This window comes from Sorghum bicolor, chromosome 2, assembly GCF_000003195.3.
Source record: "Sorghum bicolor cultivar BTx623 chromosome 2, Sorghum_bicolor_NCBIv3, whole genome shotgun sequence".
In the NCBI taxonomy this organism is placed as follows: domain Eukaryota; kingdom Viridiplantae; phylum Streptophyta; class Magnoliopsida; order Poales; family Poaceae; genus Sorghum; species Sorghum bicolor.
The window spans coordinates 554865-578024 of record NC_012871.2 but is presented as its reverse complement, the minus strand read 5'-3'; the positions used below and the strand labels follow the sequence as shown (position 1 = coordinate 578024).

General features: G+C 43.5%; 3 protein-coding genes and 1 pseudogene across 3 annotated transcripts; 2 read left to right on the top strand and 2 right to left on the bottom strand.

Moving 5' to 3' along the window:
• On the bottom strand, nucleotides 1855-3432 carry LOC8081595 (probable pyridoxal 5'-phosphate synthase subunit PDX1.1). The gene has a single exon (XM_002459170.2). It carries the CDS (start codon nucleotides 3193-3195, stop codon nucleotides 2242-2244), a length of 954 nt encoding a protein of 317 aa, XP_002459215.1. The 5' UTR covers nucleotides 3196-3432; the 3' UTR covers nucleotides 1855-2241.
• On the bottom strand, nucleotides 9867-10877 carry LOC8054508 (annotated as a pseudogene).
• LOC8054507 (dirigent protein 11) lies at nucleotides 15819-16945 on the top strand. Its single transcript, XM_002461267.2, has one exon. It carries the CDS (start codon nucleotides 15939-15941, stop codon nucleotides 16839-16841), a length of 903 nt encoding a protein of 300 aa, XP_002461312.2. The 5' UTR covers nucleotides 15819-15938; the 3' UTR covers nucleotides 16842-16945.
• On the top strand, nucleotides 20575-21921 carry LOC8081594 (dirigent protein 1). The gene has a single exon (XM_002461266.2). It carries the CDS (start codon nucleotides 20954-20956, stop codon nucleotides 21689-21691), a length of 738 nt encoding a protein of 245 aa, XP_002461311.1. The 5' UTR covers nucleotides 20575-20953; the 3' UTR covers nucleotides 21692-21921.

Below are 23160 nucleotides of genomic sequence, written 5' to 3'. Positions count from 1 at the left end.
GCAAATTATTCTCTAGTTGTGTTTTGAGGTTTGTAAATAGTTTATATATATATCCAAACATTCAATGTGATAGATGGTAAAGTTTAACAGGCCCATAATTCTTAAGGCGTAAAGACGAGACATGGCAATGTGCCACCGCCCGAACGCCTAGGCGCCCACCTTAGACGCCTAGGCCAGCATTTTGCAAAGCGCGGGGGGTCGCCTGGACGCCTAAGCGACGCCTTAAAAACTATGAACAGGCCCAACCAAACAGTGACTAAAATGTGTGGGACACAAGAAATTCACTGAAGAAAATCACAAGGGAACCATGCTGCCACGTATTAAACTCATCTAGAAATACATTTCAACCAACATATTGCCCAAGCTGAACTTAAATTTCAGACCTCCAAGTTTCAACCACTCATGTGACCTGGAACCCCTGCCCACCACCCAAGTTAAATAGTGATGTGTGGCTGAGAAAAATGCAAACAAGATTGCTCATAATATTAATTTAGTGCACCTTCCCAATATCACAACTAAATTTTGGTAATTAGCCATCTTAGCCTCAAGAAAGAGATACAGGTAAAACCTGCACTCACAGGTAATTTAGGCAAGGTTGCATCGAAGTGAGGCTGCCATCAGGAAAATTAGTATTTGTTAGCAGGCAGGCTCAAATCAGTTTGAACGTTGATCTGTTTGTGGGCTAACCACCTTACCACACAAGAACATTGCGCTGTTGTTCCCTGATCCCCTCCTATCTTTCCAAGCTCCCATCACCAATCCTGATATCTGAATATACTAATTCCAGATTATGTGGCCCTAGACCCTTAGCCTTGCACAACAACATATCACCAAGCTCTATTGAAACTGGATTCAGTTTCTGAAGTGAAATAAGATATCTATTTACTAAAAATTAAACTGCAATTAGGCAACTCCAACAGAGAGCTGTGTTCATTTTGTTCTCAAGCTTCAATGAAAATGCAACTTTGTGTACCAAGTACAAGCTCAACGAGATACAAAAAAAAGGGCACAAATTTCATACTCATCCAAGCTGGTTTATGGAAATATAGTATCAATCCTCCTGAAAATAACACTTACCCAAGAAATAGGCAAACACGCAACCAACAAACAAATCAATGCAGGCTGACAAGATCAACATCAATCTGAAGCCAATTCATTCATAAGCAACCAACAGGGCTGCCTGGTTAACGGAGCTAGCCTATCCTAATTCAACACACACACACACACACACACACTAGCTAACAAGGTTCTGTTTCCCTGATGTTCCCTGATCCCTTCCTCTCTTTCTCAGCTCCAAAACAAATTAATCCCTCCTCAATCTCTTCTCATCTCCAAATTTGAAATACAAACTCTATATTACTTTACTTACACCAGATTATGTGTCCCTAGACCTTGCACAACAACATATCACCAACATCTGCTGAACTGAATTCAGTCTGTGAACTGAATTAAAAATAATCTGTTTACTGAAATTAAACTGCAATTGAACAACTCCAATCAACATGTCTATATGTGTTTGGCAGAATGTTCAGAACATCATGACAGAACACCAATTAAACCTGTGATGTTTAAATTAAACTGGTGTGATGACTGTATTTCCAGAGCAACTTCACTCAACTAGTTTTTCCCAAGCATCAGCAGCTTTGAGTATCGAAGAGTACAAGTTCAGTCATATATGGAAATGCAGCATCAGTTTAACATATCCCGACTTTGAGACATGGAGAAACTGTTTTGGGGGGAAAATGCTACTGGCATCAAAGAGTAGCATCAAATCATCCTAAAAATAATAACTCAATACTCTCATCCAGGAAGCAAACATCCCACAAAAAAAGAAAGTGACATGACATGACCGGATGAAGAACATGTGATTCATTCATTGATTCATCATTCATAAGCCATAAGCAGGGCTGGCAGAGCGACAGACATACAAACCGTTCAACATTTGATTGAGTACATGATAAACCAGGGGAGCCTAGTCTAACTTAATACAGTAGCTAATAAGAAGACACAAAAATAAAGAGGTTCTGCATAGTACCATAGCTTTGTTTCTTACCATTGATTCAGTCCCGTTATTACTGATGGAGAGACATGAGACAAAATAAGCTACTGTTTGTAATGCAAAAATTATTAAGAAGAGAAGGATGAAGCCGGCGGAGTGGAGATGCATATCGAAGGCAGATGGATGGATGGGTGATACAAATATATGAGAGAAGATGACGATGGTGGAGCGGATAGGGTTGTTCACTCGGATCTGGCGGCGTATCGCTCGACCTTAGGGTCGTTGAGGTTGATGCCGACCATGGCCTCCCCGAGTCCGGCGCTGACGTCGGCGAGGATGGTAGGGTCGCTGTAGTGGGTGACAGCCTGAACGATGGCACGCGCGCGGCGAGCAGGGTCGCCACTCTTGAAGATTCCCGAGCCGACGAAGACGCCGTCGCACCCAAGCTGCATCATGAGCGCGGCATCAGCAGGCGTGGCCACACCCCCGGCCGCGAACTGCACAACAGGGAGGCGGCCCAGCTGCTTGGTCTGCATCACCAAATCATACGGCGCGGCGATGCGCTTAGCATACGCGAACACCTCATCATCATCCATGTTCCGGAGCGCACGGACATCGCCCATGACGGACCGCACATGCCTGACGGCCTCGACGATGTTGCCGGTCCCGGCCTCCCCCTTGGTGCGGATCATGGCGGCGCCCTCACGGACCCTCCGGAGCGCCTCACCAAGGTCACGGCAGCCACAGACGAAGGGGACACGGAAGTTGTGCTTGTTGATGTGGTGCGCGTCGTCGGCGGGTGTGAGGACCTCGCTCTCGTCGACGTAGTCGACGCCGACGGCCTCGAGGATCTGCGCCTCGACGAAGTGGCCGATGCGCGCTTTGGCCATGACGGGGATGGTGACGGCGCGCTTGATGTCGCGGATGAGGCCCGGGTCGGACATCCGCGCCACGCCGCCCTGCGAGCGGATGTCGGCGGGGACGCGCTCCAGCGCCATGACGGCGCAGGCGCCGGCTTCCTCCGCGATGCGGGCTTGTTCCGGGGTGACGACGTCCATGATGACCCCGCCACGGAGCATCTGCGCGAGGCCGACCTTGACGGAGAAAGTCGCCGACTTGGGCTGCTTTGAGGGTTCCAGAAGGGCTGCGCCGTTGTTCCCGTACACCGTCACCACGCCGCTCCCGTCCGACGCCATTGTTTGGGCTGGGTGGGGGGGGATTGAGTTGGAATGGAATGGAATGGATCGGCGCGGGAGGGAGAGAGGGAGGTGGAAGAGAGGGTTCTAGAGATTGCCTCTCTTTTGGTTTCCTCGATGCGGGTGCCTTCCGTCCCCCCTATCTATCCTCTCGGGAAGGTTCAGGTTCTCTCTCTCCAGTCAGGGGAGGGAGAAGAGGAGGGTTGGGGGGGTGGCGGCGGCGGCGGGGCGGGGTGGGGTGGGGTGGTAAATGGATGGAGGAAGGAGGGGGGAGTGATGGGCCACTCCACTACCACTCGTGGTGCGGGCGGCCCAAATGCAAGTGGGCTGCTCTGCTCACCCCTCCATCCATCCATCCATTTTCACTGCTGTCTCCTCCTTATCTGACAGAGACGCCTAAGGTAGAGAAGCAGCCAAGTCCCAACTCCCGACCTCAACTGCATGCCATGGTTAGAGCTAGTACAATGATTGACTTTTAGTCAAGCTAATTGATATTTTTACTAAAGTAGAAGAAAGAAGAGAAAAGAGAGTTTGATTCTCAAGCAAGTAACAACCTGAACATGTAAGTATAGGCACTACTGAATCTCAATAGAAATGTATGTGAGAAGAATAGAAAAAAGAGAATATAAAACATATAACAATAAAGAACTTTTTATAGATAAATAGAAGATAAAATATTGTATAGTTTGACTCTTATAAGTTAATTTAAAATCAACCACTAAGCTTTATGATTGACCATACTTTTATTGCGGTTGGATTGGATTGGATGCATGGTGCAGTCCTGCTCCTGCCCAGCTGACGAATCCAAACTCACCTTCGCTTCCCCTCCTCTCCTTTCTTCCCGACTGAATGAAATAAATAAAAAAAGCTAAAATATTACGCGTGCCACTGCTTTCCAAGATTTTTTTTCTACACCTTTAGCTTTGTCTCTATATTCTACCATATTATACAACAAAAGATGCAGCCTTTGTCTCGTTTTCCTTAGTTTAAAACGAACTAACAAACAGATGAGAGAGTGCCTTTTGATTCTTTGAACAAACAATACGCCGGACAGGACAGAATCATCATATATAGGAAACATACAAAACACAAGACTCAGAGCAGAGCAATTTGGTTGGTGATGGTGACATCGACAAGCCGCCACACATTTTTCATCTCAAAAACTGCATGCTGCTCCTCCTGCATTCCTCATCTCTTTCCTCCTGCATTCCTCATCTCTTTCCATTAGTTTCATGCAAATCTTTTTTCTTTTTTTTGACAACTAGGTTTCATGCAAATCTTGAATGGACTGAAACACAAGATAGAGATGCGAAACAAACAAAACAAAACTGTGATTGGGACGTCTCTCTCTCTCTTTCTCGCCCCCACAAATATCTCCTTGCTGCTGCAGCTCTAGAGCTGCATTTGGATGGATGGGCTGTGATTGGCTCAGGAAGCTCCACCAGCTCACACACACACATTCAGGAGTCAGGGACTTCCTTTCTTCATCAGTGCCAAGAAACAGAAACTAATAAAACAACAAGACAGGTCATTTAGCCATACAAGGATTTTTTTTCTTCAAATTAAAACGACAAGGAAGGTTATATATTTTGCTCCTTCCAATGAACTCCCACTAGAAAATTTGAGGCATCTCGTATTTTAACAAACGAAAGCTCTGACAAGGAAATGTTTGACGTGGGCTTTTATTTGTTCATCCTCCTGTTGTGATTTCTTGAGTACAGCCCGGCCCAAAAATGCGGCTGCTTCCCATCAAACTAAAGCCCAAAAACCACTAAGCCCCTTCTCTAGCTAGTCGTGGCGAGTGGTTAGCGTTGCCGCACGCAATAATTACAGAGCTAAACTCAGTTATCTGTCAACCAGCTAACAATTAGTAGCTATTAGTTGATTTCTTTTAGCAAACACAGCTAATAGTTAGCTGCCTGAATTAAAACACCCGGTGAAAATAGTTAGCTAATAGTTAGCTGCCTGAAATCATTCGCTTGTCTTATCAGCCGTATTTTTTTTTGTCAATCAACAGTGTTTTTCTCTCACGATAAATCAGCTAGTATTTTCAGCCATGACTTTTTAGACCAGCGAACAAGCTTTAATATTTACTGAGATTGGTATTTTCAGCCATGACTTTTTAAACGATCAGTTAGTTATCGAGATTGGTGATTCTTATACGTACTAGCTTTAATATTTACTGTTTCATTTTTAGCTTTGCAGTCCATCTCATAGGAAAGTGTAACTTTACAGTGACACTGCCTTTTTAAATAAAGAAAATAATCTGGATTCATCTCGTATAACCATGAAACAATCAGATATAGCGATTATGAATATTGAGCAACACACATAACCATACTTAAACTTCAATCCTAGCATTATTTGGCCATCCAAAAAATTCAAAAGAAAAGAGAACTGATAAGACAATGCATAACCTTTCCATCTTCTTAAGGAAATATTTAGAGGATATGCTCCTAGATACAGCAGCAGTTTATATCGTACTATATATATTGTACAAGTTTGGATACTACGCTTTGAGAGGATGTGCGCCTAATCAAAACCATATATCTTCGCATAACCTTATTTGAGTACCATCTCCTAACTTGAATGTTCCTATTATGAAAATTCTATGGTGGACTAGAAGCAGCTGGTTAGAGAAGATTGTTAAAGTGGGTGAACGAGATACCTTCTCAGGTTCTCGGTACATGTTTATATAAGCCAAGAACAACCCCATGGCATGGCATGTACAAGGATAGAGATTACATTTGATTGTGTTTACAAGTAGATCCTAACAAACATATCTACTTAGATTACAAGGCAAGTCATACTTGCACCTAGACATGTAGTCCTCGACAACCTGGGCGCATGGTCCCTAACAGACCTCATCTTAACACCCCTACTCAATCTCAACTGGCTTCAAGATTGAGATTGTTTTGAATCAACTTTGGCAGACTCACTGGTTTTGTAAAACCATCAGCAATTTGATCCATTGGATTGATGAATCTAACATCGAGCAAGCCTTGTGACACACGTTCTCTAGCAACCCCAATTAGTGTCAACAGTTGGTTTTTGTTCTATTTTCCTAGGATTTCTTTCCCAAAAAAAAAGAAGAAATGGGAACACGTGAAGTCACCTAAGATCCGATATGTAAAGGGAGGAATCGAGAATCGAGGATACTTCTTTCCCCCAAAAAAGGAATGGGAACAATGTGAAGTCACCTCAGACCCAACATGTAAAGGGAGGAATCAAGAGTCGAGGATGCTCATAGTAGTAGTGCAATTTCTTCATGCGAAACGCCTTGATGAGGGTCAAGATGCATGGATATATCATTCCAATTGTTTTAGTCCCATCTACCTCTGTTACACTTTCGTTCTTACTTCTACAAAAGGATTAACCCGAAGATGTTCCATTTAGAACCGACAAGGATTATAAGCTGACCTTCATCTTGTTAAACTTACAACTAAACCCACCAACCACAACCACACATGCGCCAACTTCACAACTACTCTAAGTTACAGGTACGCTCTGCTCCCTTCGTACTATAGTTTCTAAAAGTGACATCCTACATTCTACTATAGTTTCAAAGTTTTTTGGGACGAGAAGTACTTTCTTTCATTCGCAACAAAAAAAGAAGTACTTTCTTTCATTAGACCGAATCACTAGCGAAGCTACAGAGTGGTCCGGGTGGTCCACGGACTACCATGTCCACGGCCCATCCAAGCCCATATATAGATATAGGAAAATTCAGGTCTTAGCAGCCAATTACGTCTGGAGCGTTCGTAGGCTGCGCGAGGCTTCATATTTTCCCTAGCGGTTGGCCTGCACCCCTTCCTATCCCTGTTGTGTTGTGTTTTGTATATATATGTATAGCGGTGGCGATTCAATTAGTCATGTTTCCAACTTTTAAAGATAAAGAATTTTATACATATTAGGCGGGTACAATTATAGGTTTAATCTCAGATATTTAAATGAGGTGGGTACAACTATTGGTCTAATCTAAATCAGATATTTTAAATTTGACTATATTTATAAAAATAGTATATCAATATCTACAACTCAAAAAATACTATTTAGTATGATAAATACTATACTATTATATAGTTAAATATAATAGGTCTTTGCTTACAATTATATTATGTTAGAAATATATTCTTTATGGGCTTAATTGGTTGGCCACATTCTTTATGTCGTCTAATAGAAATTATGATAAAGTTTTTACTGTTTTTTCTAAAAAAAGCAATTTAATCCCACATGAGGCACCAGATGCATCTTGTTGTGGTTTGGCTAAACAGAGATGATAGCCAAACAAGCATCCTGTTCGTTTAAGCCTATCTTTGGAATCTGTTAGTTCAGCAGTGTTTTTTTTTCACAATAAATTAACGAATAATATTTTAAACCATAACTTATCAGCCAAGCGAACGGGATCGGTACGAGCCCTTGGCTTGATGGAAAGCCAATCACGCCCAAGACGTGGTCAATCATCTGCACTGCAGCTTTATTTTTGTCATCATCTAGTTCTGTTTTTTTTTTTGCATCAAGCTATATATATTCCGAACGAATAATATTTTAAGCCATGACTTATTAGCGAAGCGAACAAGATCGGTATGAACCCTTGGCTTGATGGAAAGCCAATCATGCCCAAGACGCGGTCAATCATCTGCACTGCAGCTTTATTTTTGTCGTCATCCAGTTCTGTTTTTTTTCTTTGCAACAAGCTATATATATTCCTAAGGGCATTGGTAATGGTGCTAACTATGTAGCTAGCTTATGTGGAGGTGAGAGACAAAAGCAAATACTATTTTACATATTTTTATTTTTCTATATATTATTGGACCCACATATTACTCTCCTAGATTCTTGGACTGGATGAAATAGATCAGTTGTTTGTTTACCACTAGTGACTACTCTCTTCTATTTTTTCTCTATCCACATCAGAATAGCTAGTTGTTGGAGACGCCCTAATAAGTAGAAAAGCATGGATGTGACGATCGACATTCATACATGCAATGCTGCACCATGCATCATACAAGCACAACTTATGAGGTAAAACACAATGCAAATGACTCATAAAATCTCTTATAGTTTGGGTCATTTACTTATATAAGACATTATGGTGGATGAGGTATTGTGATTACCATATTTGTATTGGTGATAGCCGGCCATAATAGATACGTATGTGAACACAAACTTTTCAAACTAAGTTATGGTTATTTCATCCATAATCTTTTATAATTTCAGAAAAAATTAAATGTTATCAAGATACTTTATATTTCAGGATGGAGTAAATATATGCTTATTTGGCTTATGATATGCACACTTATTTGGTTCAGCTGTGATATATGGAAAAGCTCATATGTGAGTTTTGTGTGGGGAAAAAGTTGTAAGATGTTTGATTAAACGGTAAGTCTAGCGTCCTGATGTCCGGACGTCCAGCCCTGGTCTTGCATCCGGACACGACTTCCATTTGCCCGCGCCCGCTTCAATCGTGACGTACGCTTCAATAAAAAAAACCCACACCACACGCATACCACGCCCATCGACCATCTCTCGCCGTACAGACGCCCTGCTGGCTCGCGCGTCGCGTCCACCGCCCATCCCTCGTCCGTACGGAAGCCCTATTGGCCCTGTCGGCTCGCCCATCGCGTCCATCGCCCATCCCTCGTTTGTATGGATGCCCTGCCGGCTCCGGGAGAGATGATGCAACACAAGGTGGGAGAAGAAAAAATGCAACACCCTGATCTAATTTTGAAACATCCAAATTTAACAGTTGCAACATACGTCTAAAAGCAGTTAAAACACGTTTATGAAACACTTAAAAACACACTTGAAAATCTATTGCTACCATATGCAACATCCGAATAAAACACATGCAAACATATGTGTAGAACATCTGGAATATCAAATAAAACAATTGCAACATGCATTCCGAAAACACAAATGAAACATACCGCTGAAATATATGAAACACTCGAAACATACTACTGCAACATGCCTCTCAAAGTATTGCAACATATGCAACAAGTGCAACATCCCCCGATCTACTTTTGCAACATCTATATGATTCAATTTCAACATGCCTCTGAAGCGATTGAAACAATTGAAACATAGAATTGCAACATAGAGGGAGAGAGAGAGAGAGAGCCTGACGCGGGGAGCACCATGGCTGCCAGGATGGGGGTAGCTCGATCGCTGGGTGTGAGAGAGGATGCCACCAGGACTAGGGAGGATACCGGGCGAGGGTGAGGAAGAGTGCTGTGCTAGGTTCAGCGGTTACCGGTGGGGGAGGATGCCACGCCAGGGGAGGACGTTATGCTAGGGGAAGGCGTTGGGAGAGGGGGAGGACGGCAGGGGAGACACCGAGGCGAGGGAAAGACACCGCGCCTTAACTCGTTGGGGGTGGAGGGTGCCGCGCCTGTGGTAGGGAAGGGTACCGCATGCATGACGGTGGAAGGGCAACATGCACGGGGCAGGGTGTAGGAGAGGGCACCGCGCTGACCGAAGGCAAGCAGAGAAAAGAAAAGGAGTAGAGTAGGCGTGCGGTCCGTCGGGCGTGGACGGACACCCCTACTCAATCATTGCCGTTGATTAATAATTAATTAAAACAACGTAACTATGAAGTCTATATATTCTCTATTTTTTGTGCCGGAATTCTTTCTTCCGTCCTGGGGAAGCAAACGGCCGGGCCCTCCTGAAAGGATTACTGCGCAGTTGCTTAGAAAACCATGAAACACTGAGAGGTCGAGTTTTATTCATTCAGCCGCGCAGGCGGGTGATACGTACACACGAACGAACGCTAACTGCGTGTCATGCATATATCATCATCAGGCGCGCAGGAAGACATCGAGCTCGAGCACGGCGGCGTTGTCGGCGCGCCAGCTGGCCATCTTCCAGAGGACGTACCCGGTGGCCATGCGGAACCGGCCGGTGCCGCCGACGACGGAGAGCTCGCGCACGGGTGCCGTGAGGTCGTTGCGGCCCATGACCGCCACCGTGCTGCCGTCGTCGGCGAGCACGAGGTTCATGGACAGCAGCAAGGCGGCCGGGGCGGGCCTCCTCCAGCGACGCCAGCACGTACGTAGGTGCCCTGCGCGTGGCCGACGGGCCTCGACGCCCGGCTCGGCCCCTCCGATCCGTCAGCACGTCGTCCATCACCAGCGTGTCGCCTGTAGGATTAGGATCAGGATCACGGTGTGATTTTGGTGGCTAAACTGGAAGAACGCGAGATCAAATGAATAAACACGATCGAGGACACAGAATTGAGCACGAACTGGCGACTGTCCACAGGTTGACATGCAGTGCCCTTTTCACTATTGAATGGTGGTGAATACAAGGTGCCTAAATCCGGCAACTCAACACACGCACACTCCCTTACAACCAGGGGTTTATCTAGTGCTAGCTAATTACATCCATTAGCTAAGAATAGAAAACAAGAGACGCATTCAAAGTAAACAACAGAAGCGTTCGTTCAAAGTAATTACATCAGCTGACACGCACGCAAGCTGGATTAGCCCAACATCGCCGAACCGACGGTTGCCGGGAAGCACCGGAGCCGCCGTGCTGCCGTTCACGATCAGCACGGCGGTGGGGTACCCGTCGTGCATGAACAAGTGCAGGTGCTGCGTGCCGTTGTTGTTCCCGCCGGCGGATGGCCGAGCAGTAGCACAACGACAACAATGGCCGGCGGGAACAACAACGGCCATTGTAGCACAACGACAACAATGGCCGGCAGCAGCAGGGCTGCTGCGCCGCGTGTGAAGCCTGCAGGATACATCGTGTCTTCTTCTTGTTACACTTACTACACTGCTCGATGACGGTGTTGGAGATGTGTATGACTGTGTGGTTACTATATATTATGTCTATATATACACGTACGCAGCACCTGTAGGTACATCACTGCGGTCACGATCGATGTTTTAGAATTCCATTGCAGACAAGAACGCATGGGATCAACGACCCTATCTATCTCCTCGATCTCTACTTTATTTATTCAATAGTTTTGTGAAAGCAAAAACCGATAATGCGTGCAGTGATATGCACATTATGCATGAGTATCGGCCGTCTTCCATCAAGTTCATCAAAACACACACTTTCAGTTTTTTGGTGCTTTTGCCATAATAGGAAAAGGAAAACTGGACACATGCATGGGGATCTGCTCTGCTTTGCGAGTTGTGCGATCCCGAACCCTCGCACATACTCAAAAAGGCAACTCACCACATGTGTTTTCATAGTGCGATTTGATTTCTCACACCCAACTTTATTCAAAAGATAATGAACTTTATACATATGGTACTGTATAATATTAGAGGCGGCTAAAGTTACCAACTACCTCTACAAAACTGATTTTTAGGAACGACTAGATCACTAGTCGTATCTATAAATCAGTCCTGCCCGCTCTCTACAAATTCATGATTATTGTAGCGTTGGTTTGATAGGGGTGGCTAGCCTAGCCACCCCGGCCTATAGCATCTAGACATAGTATCTGTCGCTGTCATTCTATGTTTGATATGAATCGATCAAGTTACTACCTCTATCCATGAAAGAATACAAATTTTTGAGGTGCATCCTTTGTTATTAGCATGTCTAAAATTTGACCAAATATTTAGGTAAAATTAATGTTTATGACACCAAATAAGTATAGTATGAAAAATATATCTCTTGACAAATCTAATGACACTTGTTTGATATTTTAGATATTGATATTTTTTATTTATAGTTAGTCAAACTCAAGACATTTTAACCTGGTACTATGTTAGAGTTGCATTCTTTTGCAGATGGAGATAGTATTTCCAATTTAATTAAGTTTATAAGAAATAATATCAATGTCTATAACTACAACTATAAATTTGTAGTTATACATATTATTAGAATTTATATGATAAGTTTGATTAGAACTTAACATGGTTTTCACTTGACATATGTTAGAAATGTATTCTTTATGAGGTAAAGGGATTATTATAAACTAGGCTCACCATCAATCATACATCTGGCTTACAACATTATTATTTGACATTGTGGCTTGTTCTGTTTTTGCATCAAACTAGGTACAAGATTCATGTCAAGCATTGTATCAAGTACAACTAAGCTTTCATTATGAAAAGAGATCGAGCGTGACGGTAGGATTTATTTGTCACCGCCATGGTCCATCGGTTCTCAAACATGAGGTACTCTAGAATTTATATGACAAGTTATGAGAAGCACAATCCTTCACCGACAGTGACGCTAGAGCCAGAGTTGTCGTCGGCACCACCGGCTCCGCCTCCGCCTCTGCCGCTGCCTCTGCCTCCATCTCCAACAACACCATCTACGTTACATGAGTACGGGTACGAGTATCGGATACAATACGTATAGGATACGCGGATACACACTTTCTAAAAACAAAACCCACTAAAATGGTGTATCCGAGTATCCGTATCCGCGTATCCGACGAGTATCGGATACGGATACGTCACCCCACTTGGAGTATCCGTGTAACATAGAACACCATAGCCGCCGCTGAGCCAGAGTTGTTGTTGGCACCATCGGCTCCGCCTCTGCCTTCATCTCCAACAATACCATAGCCGCCGCTGGCGTCGGCACCTACGCCTATGCCTCCGCCTCCAGAGAAACAAGCACGCACTCTATCCCCTACTGAGCAACAAAATGTCTGAATCGATAACCAAAAAAAATCAGCACTGAAAGCCTATGTTATTAGCCCAATAGTATCTTGTTCATTAAGGACGATCTGTACATTTTGGGCATATTCTGGTTCGGCCCAACTTGAAGGAAATGTGTGCTGCCCAACAAACTTGCCATGGGCTGAGAGCTTCTGGCCTAACATAAGTGGTTGCCGTCTCCTGGTCCATTATGTTTTTACGTATTATTTGATTGAATGGGAATTTTTCAGTTACTAGGTGGCACGTCAAGAGAGCATTGCGGCACCATCACCATTCATGCCTACTGGCCTAGATTGATCTAAAATTAGCTAGGTTATTATTAAATCGATCAGGGATATTGGCGGAGCTAGAACAAATTTGAGAGGGGTGCGCTTACCTTGTGGGTACAAGTCTTTATAATTTATGCGTGCAAATATGGTGAAAATTAGACATTTATCACTGTTTTTTATTTTTTTCTAGGGTGCGGCCGCACCCACAATAATACATGTAGCTCCGTCCATGGGGATATATAGCCGCTAATAATGACCATACGGATCCGTTCCTGGGCAATGCATACATGCAACAAATTAAAATGGCGGACAGTGGCGGAGGTAGGAATATTTTATAGGTGTGGCGGTTTATAATGTATAATATAACTATCAAATATACAAGGACATTAGGAAATGATTTATTGGAACATTATCAAAATATTTATATTACTTTGTGATCAGCAAATAAAATAGACATGGGAGACAGCGGCTCAGCCATTAAATCCATCAGTACTGTATAGTATTTTACGTATATACATAATAGTCTTTCAGTCTTTTGTATGGCTGCCGTACCTTGCCAGATAGCTGCCTCCGCCCCTGATGGCGGAACACCACTGCTTACTTGCATTGCTCCTGCTCGTTGCAAGTAACAGTGATGAGGATGGAGAGGATGAGGCACCTATTACGGGTGCTAGGATCCAAGGCAACAGTGATGATTAGCTATTAAATAAAATGATGTGGATATCAGACAAAGAATAACATTTTGTAGTAATAGCACAACACACGTTTAAACATAATTTGTGGTTGTATTATTTTGTTCCAAAGAAAAGAAAAGAAAAAATATGAGGTACACGACTCCCGTCATGTTCCCTTTTGGATTCCTACTAAACTTCATATATATAGTAGATAGGATAGATGCTCTGCTTCATCGCTACTCTTCATCAGGTGGTATGGAGAGGATCCCTGAGTTGCCTAAGACAAAGTACGTTCTAACAAAGGGTGTGACCTCACACTACTACAGAAAAAACACTTTTCAGACGGTTGTCAACGCTTCTTAGAGACGGATAGGCCATGCGTCTAAAAATTTGTGTCTCTGATGTGCTAGACCTAGTGACGGGTAAACAACCATCTCAGATTATTTGTTATAAGAGACGGGTTTTACGAACACCCGTCTGTGATAATTTAGGCTACAGACGGCTACCAACCGTCTCAGCAATGAAGAGCCAGCGACGGGTATCATTTATAAACCATCTCAGGATCAGTGTAATTAAGTTGTACTCCTCACTCAAGTGCACCACCGACGACGGCCAAGACGCTTTGTATGCCCCAGTCCAACACCATCAAGGGCACTGTCGACTTTATCTTCGGCTCTACTAGGTCACTTTAGGGCACTCTCAATGCTAGAAACTACATGTAGTTTCTATCTCTATTAATTTCTATAGACACTATGTATAAAAACTATGGTCCAAATAGATAGTTTCTATACAATAATTTGTTATCCAATCACATTTATTTTTTCTCTATTCTCAACCAATCATATCACTTCATGTCTTGGATGTCGCGTAGACATGGTTTCTAAGGCCAGTCTCAATGCATAGTTTTATGGCATAGTTACCAAGACTATAAACTAGATAACCGAGCCATAAGAGTTTCATGGGGATGAAACTCCTCTCTCATCTGATGAAACTCCTTCATTTAATGACATTGCCAAGTCAGCAATTTTACTTACGTGGCACCCTATTTAATGTGCATGACACTTCCATGAAACATGCATTGAGACTGGCCTAAGTTAGACCCAGTTTCTATGATTTTTGCTCTCTCTCTTCAATAACTACCTTGCCACATCAGCAAAATGCTTAGGTGACACCATAATTAATGTCTATAGAAACTACGATGGTTTCTACATTGGGAGTGCTGTTATGAGGACTATAACATTGTTTCCATGCTCAAGCAAACCGTTGACTTGCCAGTGGCGCTGAGGCCACACCCTTTCTCGGGACGCACTTTGTCGATAGTGGCCATGATGGTGTAGGACTTAAATAGTATGTAGCCCCTTCTAGTCATACAAAGCGCCTTGGTTACTGTCGATGATGCATTTGAGGAGGAAGTAGAACTTAATTATGCTGAGGCTACACCCTTTCTCAGAACATACTTTGTCATACGATCGACTCATGGATCCTATCCATACCACCTGATGAAGAGTAGCGACAAGCTGGAGCACCTATTCTATCTACTACGACGCCTAGTAGGAATGCAAAAGGATACAAGACGGGAGTCATGTCTCTCCTATTTTTTATTTCTTTCCTTTGAGACAACATATTACCATGATAACACTAAAAAAATGGTATTTTAAATGTGATGTCCACAACATTTTGTTTTGTAGCCAATCGTCACTGTTACATGAGTCTTCATCAACTCTCTCCCTGATATAGCTACCACATGTCGTTTGAGCCAGCTTATTAATAAAAGTCAAATGGTGCATCCATGCTTCGCCCATTTAAGAATCGCAGAAATTTAGAGCAAAAGCTAGTAGCTGATTTAGCTAAACAATATATGATCTTGGTGGGCTTCTTACTACGCAGCTCATCCATTTGAACATTTACAGTCCACAAGTATTGCTGGGTGTGCTCCATCATCACAGTACATAATTTGAGCTCTAGAATTTACCACTCCCTAGCTTCCAAATGCATGGCAACATATAGAATGTTTTGATTTTTCTAGATATGTAGTTAGATATATGCTAGATCTAGATACATGATTATGTATGAAAACGAAAATTCATGAATTATAATTCAGAAAATGGTACTTAATTTACTAGACAGTACGATGTTGTTAGCCTAGGTCCCATGCATCTCACCTAATGGTGCTGTTTGTGGGTTGGGACATCATATCACACCTGGAGTATATGGAGAAACCTACCTACAACAACAACTGGGCTGGGATCATATACATTGGCTATTCGACCAAACATGCATCGTCACACACACTGACGGTGCTTATAAGTTGTTCATTTGTACCCCACCTCGATCGATCGTCCAACATGGCAGCAGCAGCAGCAGCAATGGCATCCTCCCTCCTCCCCGTCCTCCTCCTCGTCGTGGCGCTGTCGTCGCCGCCGTGGGTGGTCGTCGTCCTGGCGGCGGACGCCGACGACGGCACCACGCACCTGCACTTCTTCATGCACGACATCGTGGCCGGGAGCAACCCGACGGCGGTGCAGGTGGTGAAGGGCCCCGCCGCCACGGGGTCGATCGTCCCGGGGCTGGCGTTCGGCGACACCACGGTGATCGACGACGCGCTGACGGAGACGTCGTCGCCGACGTCCGCCGCCGTGGGCCGCGCGCAGGGCTTCTACATGATGTCGTCGCAGTCGGGGCTCGTGCTGATGGTGTGCGCCAACCTGCTGCTCACCACGGGGGACCACAACGGCAGCACGCTCGCGGTGGTGGGCCGGGACGACGTGGCCGCCGACGTGCGGGAGCTCTCCGTCGTCGGCGGCACGGGCAAGTTCAGGATGGCCACCGGGTACGTGCTGTGGAAGACGTCCAGCATGAGCGGGCCCGACGCCACCATCGAGCTCGACGTGCACGTGAGGACGACGGCGACTGCAGCCACGGGTAGCGGCGCCGCCATCGACGGCGGCGGCGGCAGCATCACCACTGGTGCCTCCTCGGCCGCCGGCGCCAAGCGGGTTGGAGCAGGGTGGGTCAGTGCGTGCGTCGTCGCCGTTGTTGTTGCGGTAGTTGGATCCGGGGTATGGTGATCAGCTATCGTGCAGTGTCTGGTGGCATGTCCATGACTCCATGAGTCCATGTACGTATATATATACTTGCTTGCAATGTACTAGTACGTGGTATGGTGTTGGTCGATCGTGTGTATTGGAGTTGGAGATGGCTCATGTGTCGTGTGCGTCCCTGCGTACGTTCTTTTCTGGCGCGTGGACATTCTCCTTTTCTAGCTACATACACTTTCTCTATCCCAAATTATAAGGCATTCCAAAAATCTTGTAAAATCAAAGTATTTTAAGTTTAATTAAATTTATATCATAAGATAATAACATTTATGATATTAATTATGTATTATTAGATTCTTTATTAATTATATTTTTTATATACCTATTTGATATCATAAATCTTTATATTTTTTCTATAATTTTGGTTAAACCTAAGATGTATTGATTCTCCAAAATTTTTAGAATGTCTTATAATTTGGGATGGAGGGAGTTACCATCAATCAAGCAGCCTTCAGAATGGATATGTACCGGATTATTACTGTTGGCTCAGTTTTTGGTTGCTTATTATTTGCTGTTTTTTTTGGTCGGTTGTCATTCCAGGTCGAGCTATCATGTGAAAGCTGATTTAGCTGAAGTTGGAGCGGTAGCAAACATGCTCTTTACACACATGAAAAGTTGCTCATTGCTCATGTTTCCTTTCCTTTTTTTTTTCTCTTGTGTTTTGTTTTGTAAAAAATTCCTATTTTCCTTCTATTTTTGAAACAATATTCCTGTTTTCCTTCTAACAAATTTACCTCAGGAAATCTCTTGCCAACTGCTTGGAAAAAAAAACTCATTTTCTAAACACACTCACTACCGCCTTCTCTCGTGGGCTGACATTTCTCATGTTCTCATCCCAATTCGCTCATTCAGTCACAATCCCCCTCTATTAGTAATCTATTTCCTTGGTCTTCAAATATAATAAACTTTTAGTTGTTCGAAGTCAAATTATCTTAAGTTTGATTAACTTTTTTCTAGACAAGCATAGTAACACCTACTACTACATTAAAGAGGTGAAATATGGTTTGACTTTGGACAACTGAAAATCCATTATATTTTCAGGATGGGGAGTATAGTAGTGTTGAGCAGAGAACGATCAATATGTTGTGTTACATAGAGTTGAGATTGAGCGTTCAAGTTAGGTTTGGGAGGTTATTTTCCTAGGTTTCGCTTATCTTTCAATTTAATGAACTTATTCTTTGACGAAATCATTCCATTTTTTCCACCAAGCACCTAACATTATTTTAAAAAATATTGGTGCAAATGTATTTTGGGTGGTTTTCTTTTTATTTGTGGTAAAAAATATATGAATATATGGTGCTTTGTGTTTTTTATCCTCTATATAAAATGTGCAAGCATTGATAATTTATAGATAGGAGTAAGGGTATCTTAGGTTTCCAATAAAAATATATTGCTTTAAATTTTCATAAAGGCTATGAGTAATTTCTAAGTATGGATGGATACTTTGTAATTTCTAAAAATATATTTCTTTAAATTTTCATAAAGGATATGAGAATTTTCGACCTTTGTTTATCTCTGTTAATTTTCTCTCGTTTACCCATATTCTAACACAATATGAATCCTCTGTAGTAATTGTTATCCTATTGTGATAGATTTTATTTCACACTTATGTATGTCCTTCTTCTTATCCACTCATAATTTCTCCATGTGTTTTGATATGGGTTTAGTTGTGACCTTAGCTTGGGATATGCGTTTAAGGTATAAGTAAGTAATGAGAGGTTTATATAGGAGAACTGTGTTTTTTTGTTAAATGCAAAGGTAGGTAATTTGATGAAAATCAGGCTCGATCTTCCGAGAGGTAATTAGTAAATTTGATTTGTGGAGATCTCGACGTTGACGATCCGACTTCAAAACAGACATGATTTGAACCTTCAACCGTTACACCACTGCTCTGTTGGTTATCAAGCGAGGGTTTAAGAAGGCTGTTCCTGCAAGCGAATCAAAGAACACAAGCAAGAAGGTATAAACACGCAATCTAAAATTGCAAATATGAATGATGCGAATATCAAACGAGGGTTCAAGAATTCGGTTCCAAAGGACTAATCGACACAGTGGAAGAGATCAAGAACGGGGGCCTTGAATCACTGTAAAAGGATTTATCACCACAGTTACAATGAACGATTCAATTTCTCGATGGAAAACTAAACTCTAAACAAAACCTAAGTCTAAACAGCGGCGACTGCGTGGAATATAAAAGAGAGATGTTCTAGAATTATAGGCGACCAAGGGGAGACGCCCACAACTTGGGCTTAAGGCCGACTCGATACATGGCCAAGTTGGCTCAAAATAGGTGACGCAACACCTTGCCGTGGTCACACAGATTAATCCGTGGGTGATCTGGAGCTAAGAATAGATCCAAAACGACGACGTCGTCGTTCCCTTTCCAACGAGTCCAAGATCACCCCGTTTCAATACCGTATGAAGAAGTTATGATCGAAACATTGACGACGTGTCTGCTGAATCCGACGGTGACGTGGCAGCTGAGTTGGAGATGAATTGCAACTTGAAAAAAATGATGGTGTAGATGTGTCAAGTGTGGCGACGTTCTCATCATAATTGGATGTAAATTTTAAGTTTCTTCATGTTATATTTATATCATTATTATTTAGCCAATAAAAGAAGTTCCCTTGGGAATTTTTAAGGCTATAAAATTACCGGTGTCTTGTTTCATACTTCCTCCGTCCTGTAATATAGTGCATTGTAGCATTTACAATTTGTCCTCAAATATAATACATCCTAGAGGACAAAAACTAACTTTGAATTAAATACTTTCCATGTATCAACAATCACCATCAATCATGTTGATAAAAAGTGCCTGATTAGGAAATAAAATAAGGGTACATGTATCTTTTATGTTCTTCCTAGGATGCACTGTAACTACAGGACATAGGGAGTATAGATTAGTGTGGAACAAAAATAGCCATAATGCCTTGTTTATTAGACATCTCATATAGAAAGATTGGTTCTCACATGGATAATTGATGCAGTTCGTTTTGCTTGCAGCTACAGTTAAGGAGTTTGCATGCAACCATGAGGATTAGGTAAATTTTGAATGTTACAATGATTTCTTTATCTCTTTTTACAGAGAGAGTGTAACTATTAACAGTATGGATAGGTCTCTTGCTCCATCTGTTCCAAAAGGATATATATTTTTTGACAGACCATTTTTTTAATTTATTTAACTTGACTTGTAAAAAAATATCAATGTTTATATATTTTTTATTATGAAAACATATTCAATTGTTAATTTTATATTACTCATTATGCATTACAAATAGTAGATATTATGCAAATAAATATTTACTATACTTTTAATATAAGTTAAGTCTTCGAAAAAACACCGAACGCGGTACAAAAGTTGGTGCGAAGGGACACACGACACGACAGTTGACTGATTACAAGATCGCCAGTGGTGGTGATGCTGTAATAATGCCGTGAGCCTTTCGTCGATAAACAAACAATAAAGTGTTCTCGAATCAATGGAAAAAAGAGGAAAGGAAGATTAATTTAAAAAAAGAAAAAGCGAACGTGAACCTGACGGCACATGGACTGAGATGGACAGCATGGAGGCAGCGCACAAAGCAAGCAAGCAAGCAATGCCCTTGGGCCCCTGCCCATCCATCCATCCATCCATCCATCTCTTATATTCGTACATATATTGGTAGGTGAGCTCAACAACTACTACATCCATCCATCTTCAGATTTGTTGGGTTTGGTAACTGGTTACTGCTACTACTACAAATCATCATCAGTAGCTAGCTCAACAACCATCACACTAGCTAGTAGCTAATTAATTGACCTGCAGAGAGATACTAGTAGTCAGTAGAGGCCTTGACACAGTGGTACAGTGGTGCACATGCTGTCAATGTCATCGTCTAAATCATCATCCATCATACTACATGTCCTCTTCGTTCCTAAAAACTAACCCAATAATAATGCAACAACCAGCCCATATACACTGTCCCATACATAACACAAGCAGTAGCAGCTAATCCATTCCAGGCAGCCTGCTTATCACAAGCTATCTAGCTAGCACATCGGCCGGAACCACGCACGCACATTCCTTCACGCGGCCGTGAGCCATGGCCACCACCGCGCCCATCCTCCCCCTCATCCTCCTCCTCCTCCTCTCCACGTCGTCCGCCGTCCTGACGACGACGCTGGCGGCGGACGCGGACAGCAACGGCACCACCCACCTGAGCTTGTTCATGCACGACATCACGTCGGGCAGCAACCCAACGGCGGTGAAGGTGATCAAGGGTCCGGGCACCACCCTGACGGCGCCAACACTCGGCATGACGTTCGGCGACACGACGGTGATCGACGACCCGGTGACGGCGACCTCGTCGCCGACGTCCGCGGAGCTGGGCCGGATGCAGGGCATCTACATGCTGGCGTCGCAGTCGGGCGCGGCGCTGATGGTGTGCGCCAACCTGCTGCTCACGTCGGGCGCCCACAACGGGAGCACGCTCGCGCTGATGGGACGCGACGACACCGGCGAGGATGTCCGCGAGATCCCCGTCGTCGGCGGCACCGGCACGTTCCGGATGGCCACCGGGTACGTGCTGTGGAAGACGCCGGAAGGGATCAACGGCACCGACGCCACCGTCCAGCTCGATGTGTATGTCACCACGGACGGCAACGCCGTCGACGCGCTCGCGCCTGCGTCTGGTGGTGGTGACTCGTCGTCCGGAGGCGGAGGGTCGCCGGGGTCAGGAGGGTCGTCCAAGTCCAGCTCCGGGTCTGCGGCCACGGCGAGGACGATGACCGCCGGGTGGGTCGTCGCCGCAGTGGTTGGATCCTCATGGGTTTGGTGGTGAGCATGACTGGTGGTGGTGGGGGAGAGTAGTGGGGAGCAGGAGAATCTTGGACAGCGATGATAATCTGGTTGGATTGGTCCGAAAGTTAGGTGAGATGAGATTGTCGGTGTATTGGTGGGGTTTGGTGTTGTGTGTATGGATGGTTGTTGCATTGCGCTGCTCATCATTTCTACTAGCAGTAGCTTTTTCCTCTGCTACTTGCAATATACTCCTATATGTGATTTTTACTATTGCTTGTTGTCAGTCATGCTCGTGCGTGCTTGCTCTATTACATTTAACTACGCCAAAAACAATTCTGAGAGCCGCCCTTCTTTCTTGGCCTCGACCGTTGTCTCAAAAAAACGCCTCTTAATAAGTAATTTAAGAGACAGTTTATTTGTCTCTAGAAAATCAATTTATAAAGGTCGTTTGTGTTTATTACCACCTCTAGAAATAGAGGCATTTCTAGAAGCGGCTGAACATATATCTAGAAATAAGAAATTGATTTCTAGGGATGGTCGACAATATGACCCGTTCTTAAAAACATGTGCAAAAAAAAAAACTAACTTTTTAGTTAAGTTGGATGAAAAGACAAACTTTATATCATAGTTTTATAGAACTCTAAGATATCTACACCTTTATATGTTACTTTTTTATGTGCAATCTTTGGTTCATAGAGACACATAGGTAGAGGCAACGGGAGAAGCGGTATCTAAAAATCGATTTTGATCATGGCAAAATAATTTTCATAGTAGCTATATAGTGTATCTTATTTTTCATGGGAAACTAAAACACGAAACTAATAAGACACAACTCTATTGGTTGCCTATTACTCTACTATGTTGTGTATTACATCGGCCTTATTAATGTGTCATGAATTTAGATCGAGTCCAACGGTAGATCATTTTTTCTGTGCAAGGAAATAGAAGGGTAGCACAAGAGACACGTAATTCAGTTATGAGATATTGTTGAGTATCTAATAGATGAGTTACCTAAACTCCTCAATTGATGCCATGACGGTTTAATTAACTCCCTGATTGATTTCCTTAATCAGCCACGAGCTCAAGGGTTGTATACCCATCTATCATGTGCGCTAATACACCGATACTGCATAATGGAAAAGCCTATCAGGCCTAAACCTTAGAATGAAGCTTCAGAGCAAAGCCCACAACCATGTCATCGAGCCTTAGGGCTTGGAGGTATTCCCGGGCTTGGATATGATAGCCTCGATCGACCATAGAAGGCCAGGAGCCATGCGCTCCCAAAGCACCGACCTGATCAACTGCTCGCCCAGGGTGGATGGGGGAAATATTGCTCTAGGTTCCGATAGAAGCCTAGGCCTAATACACAGGTATAACCGCAGGGCTCCAGGCCTTGCTGAAGCTCTGTTTCCTCGCCCTTGTGAGGCTATGTCGACTAATCCCAGCTTAGGGTCACACCTAGGGTGTGAGCAACACGACAAGAGCGAGCCTGCAGACTCTATATGAGAA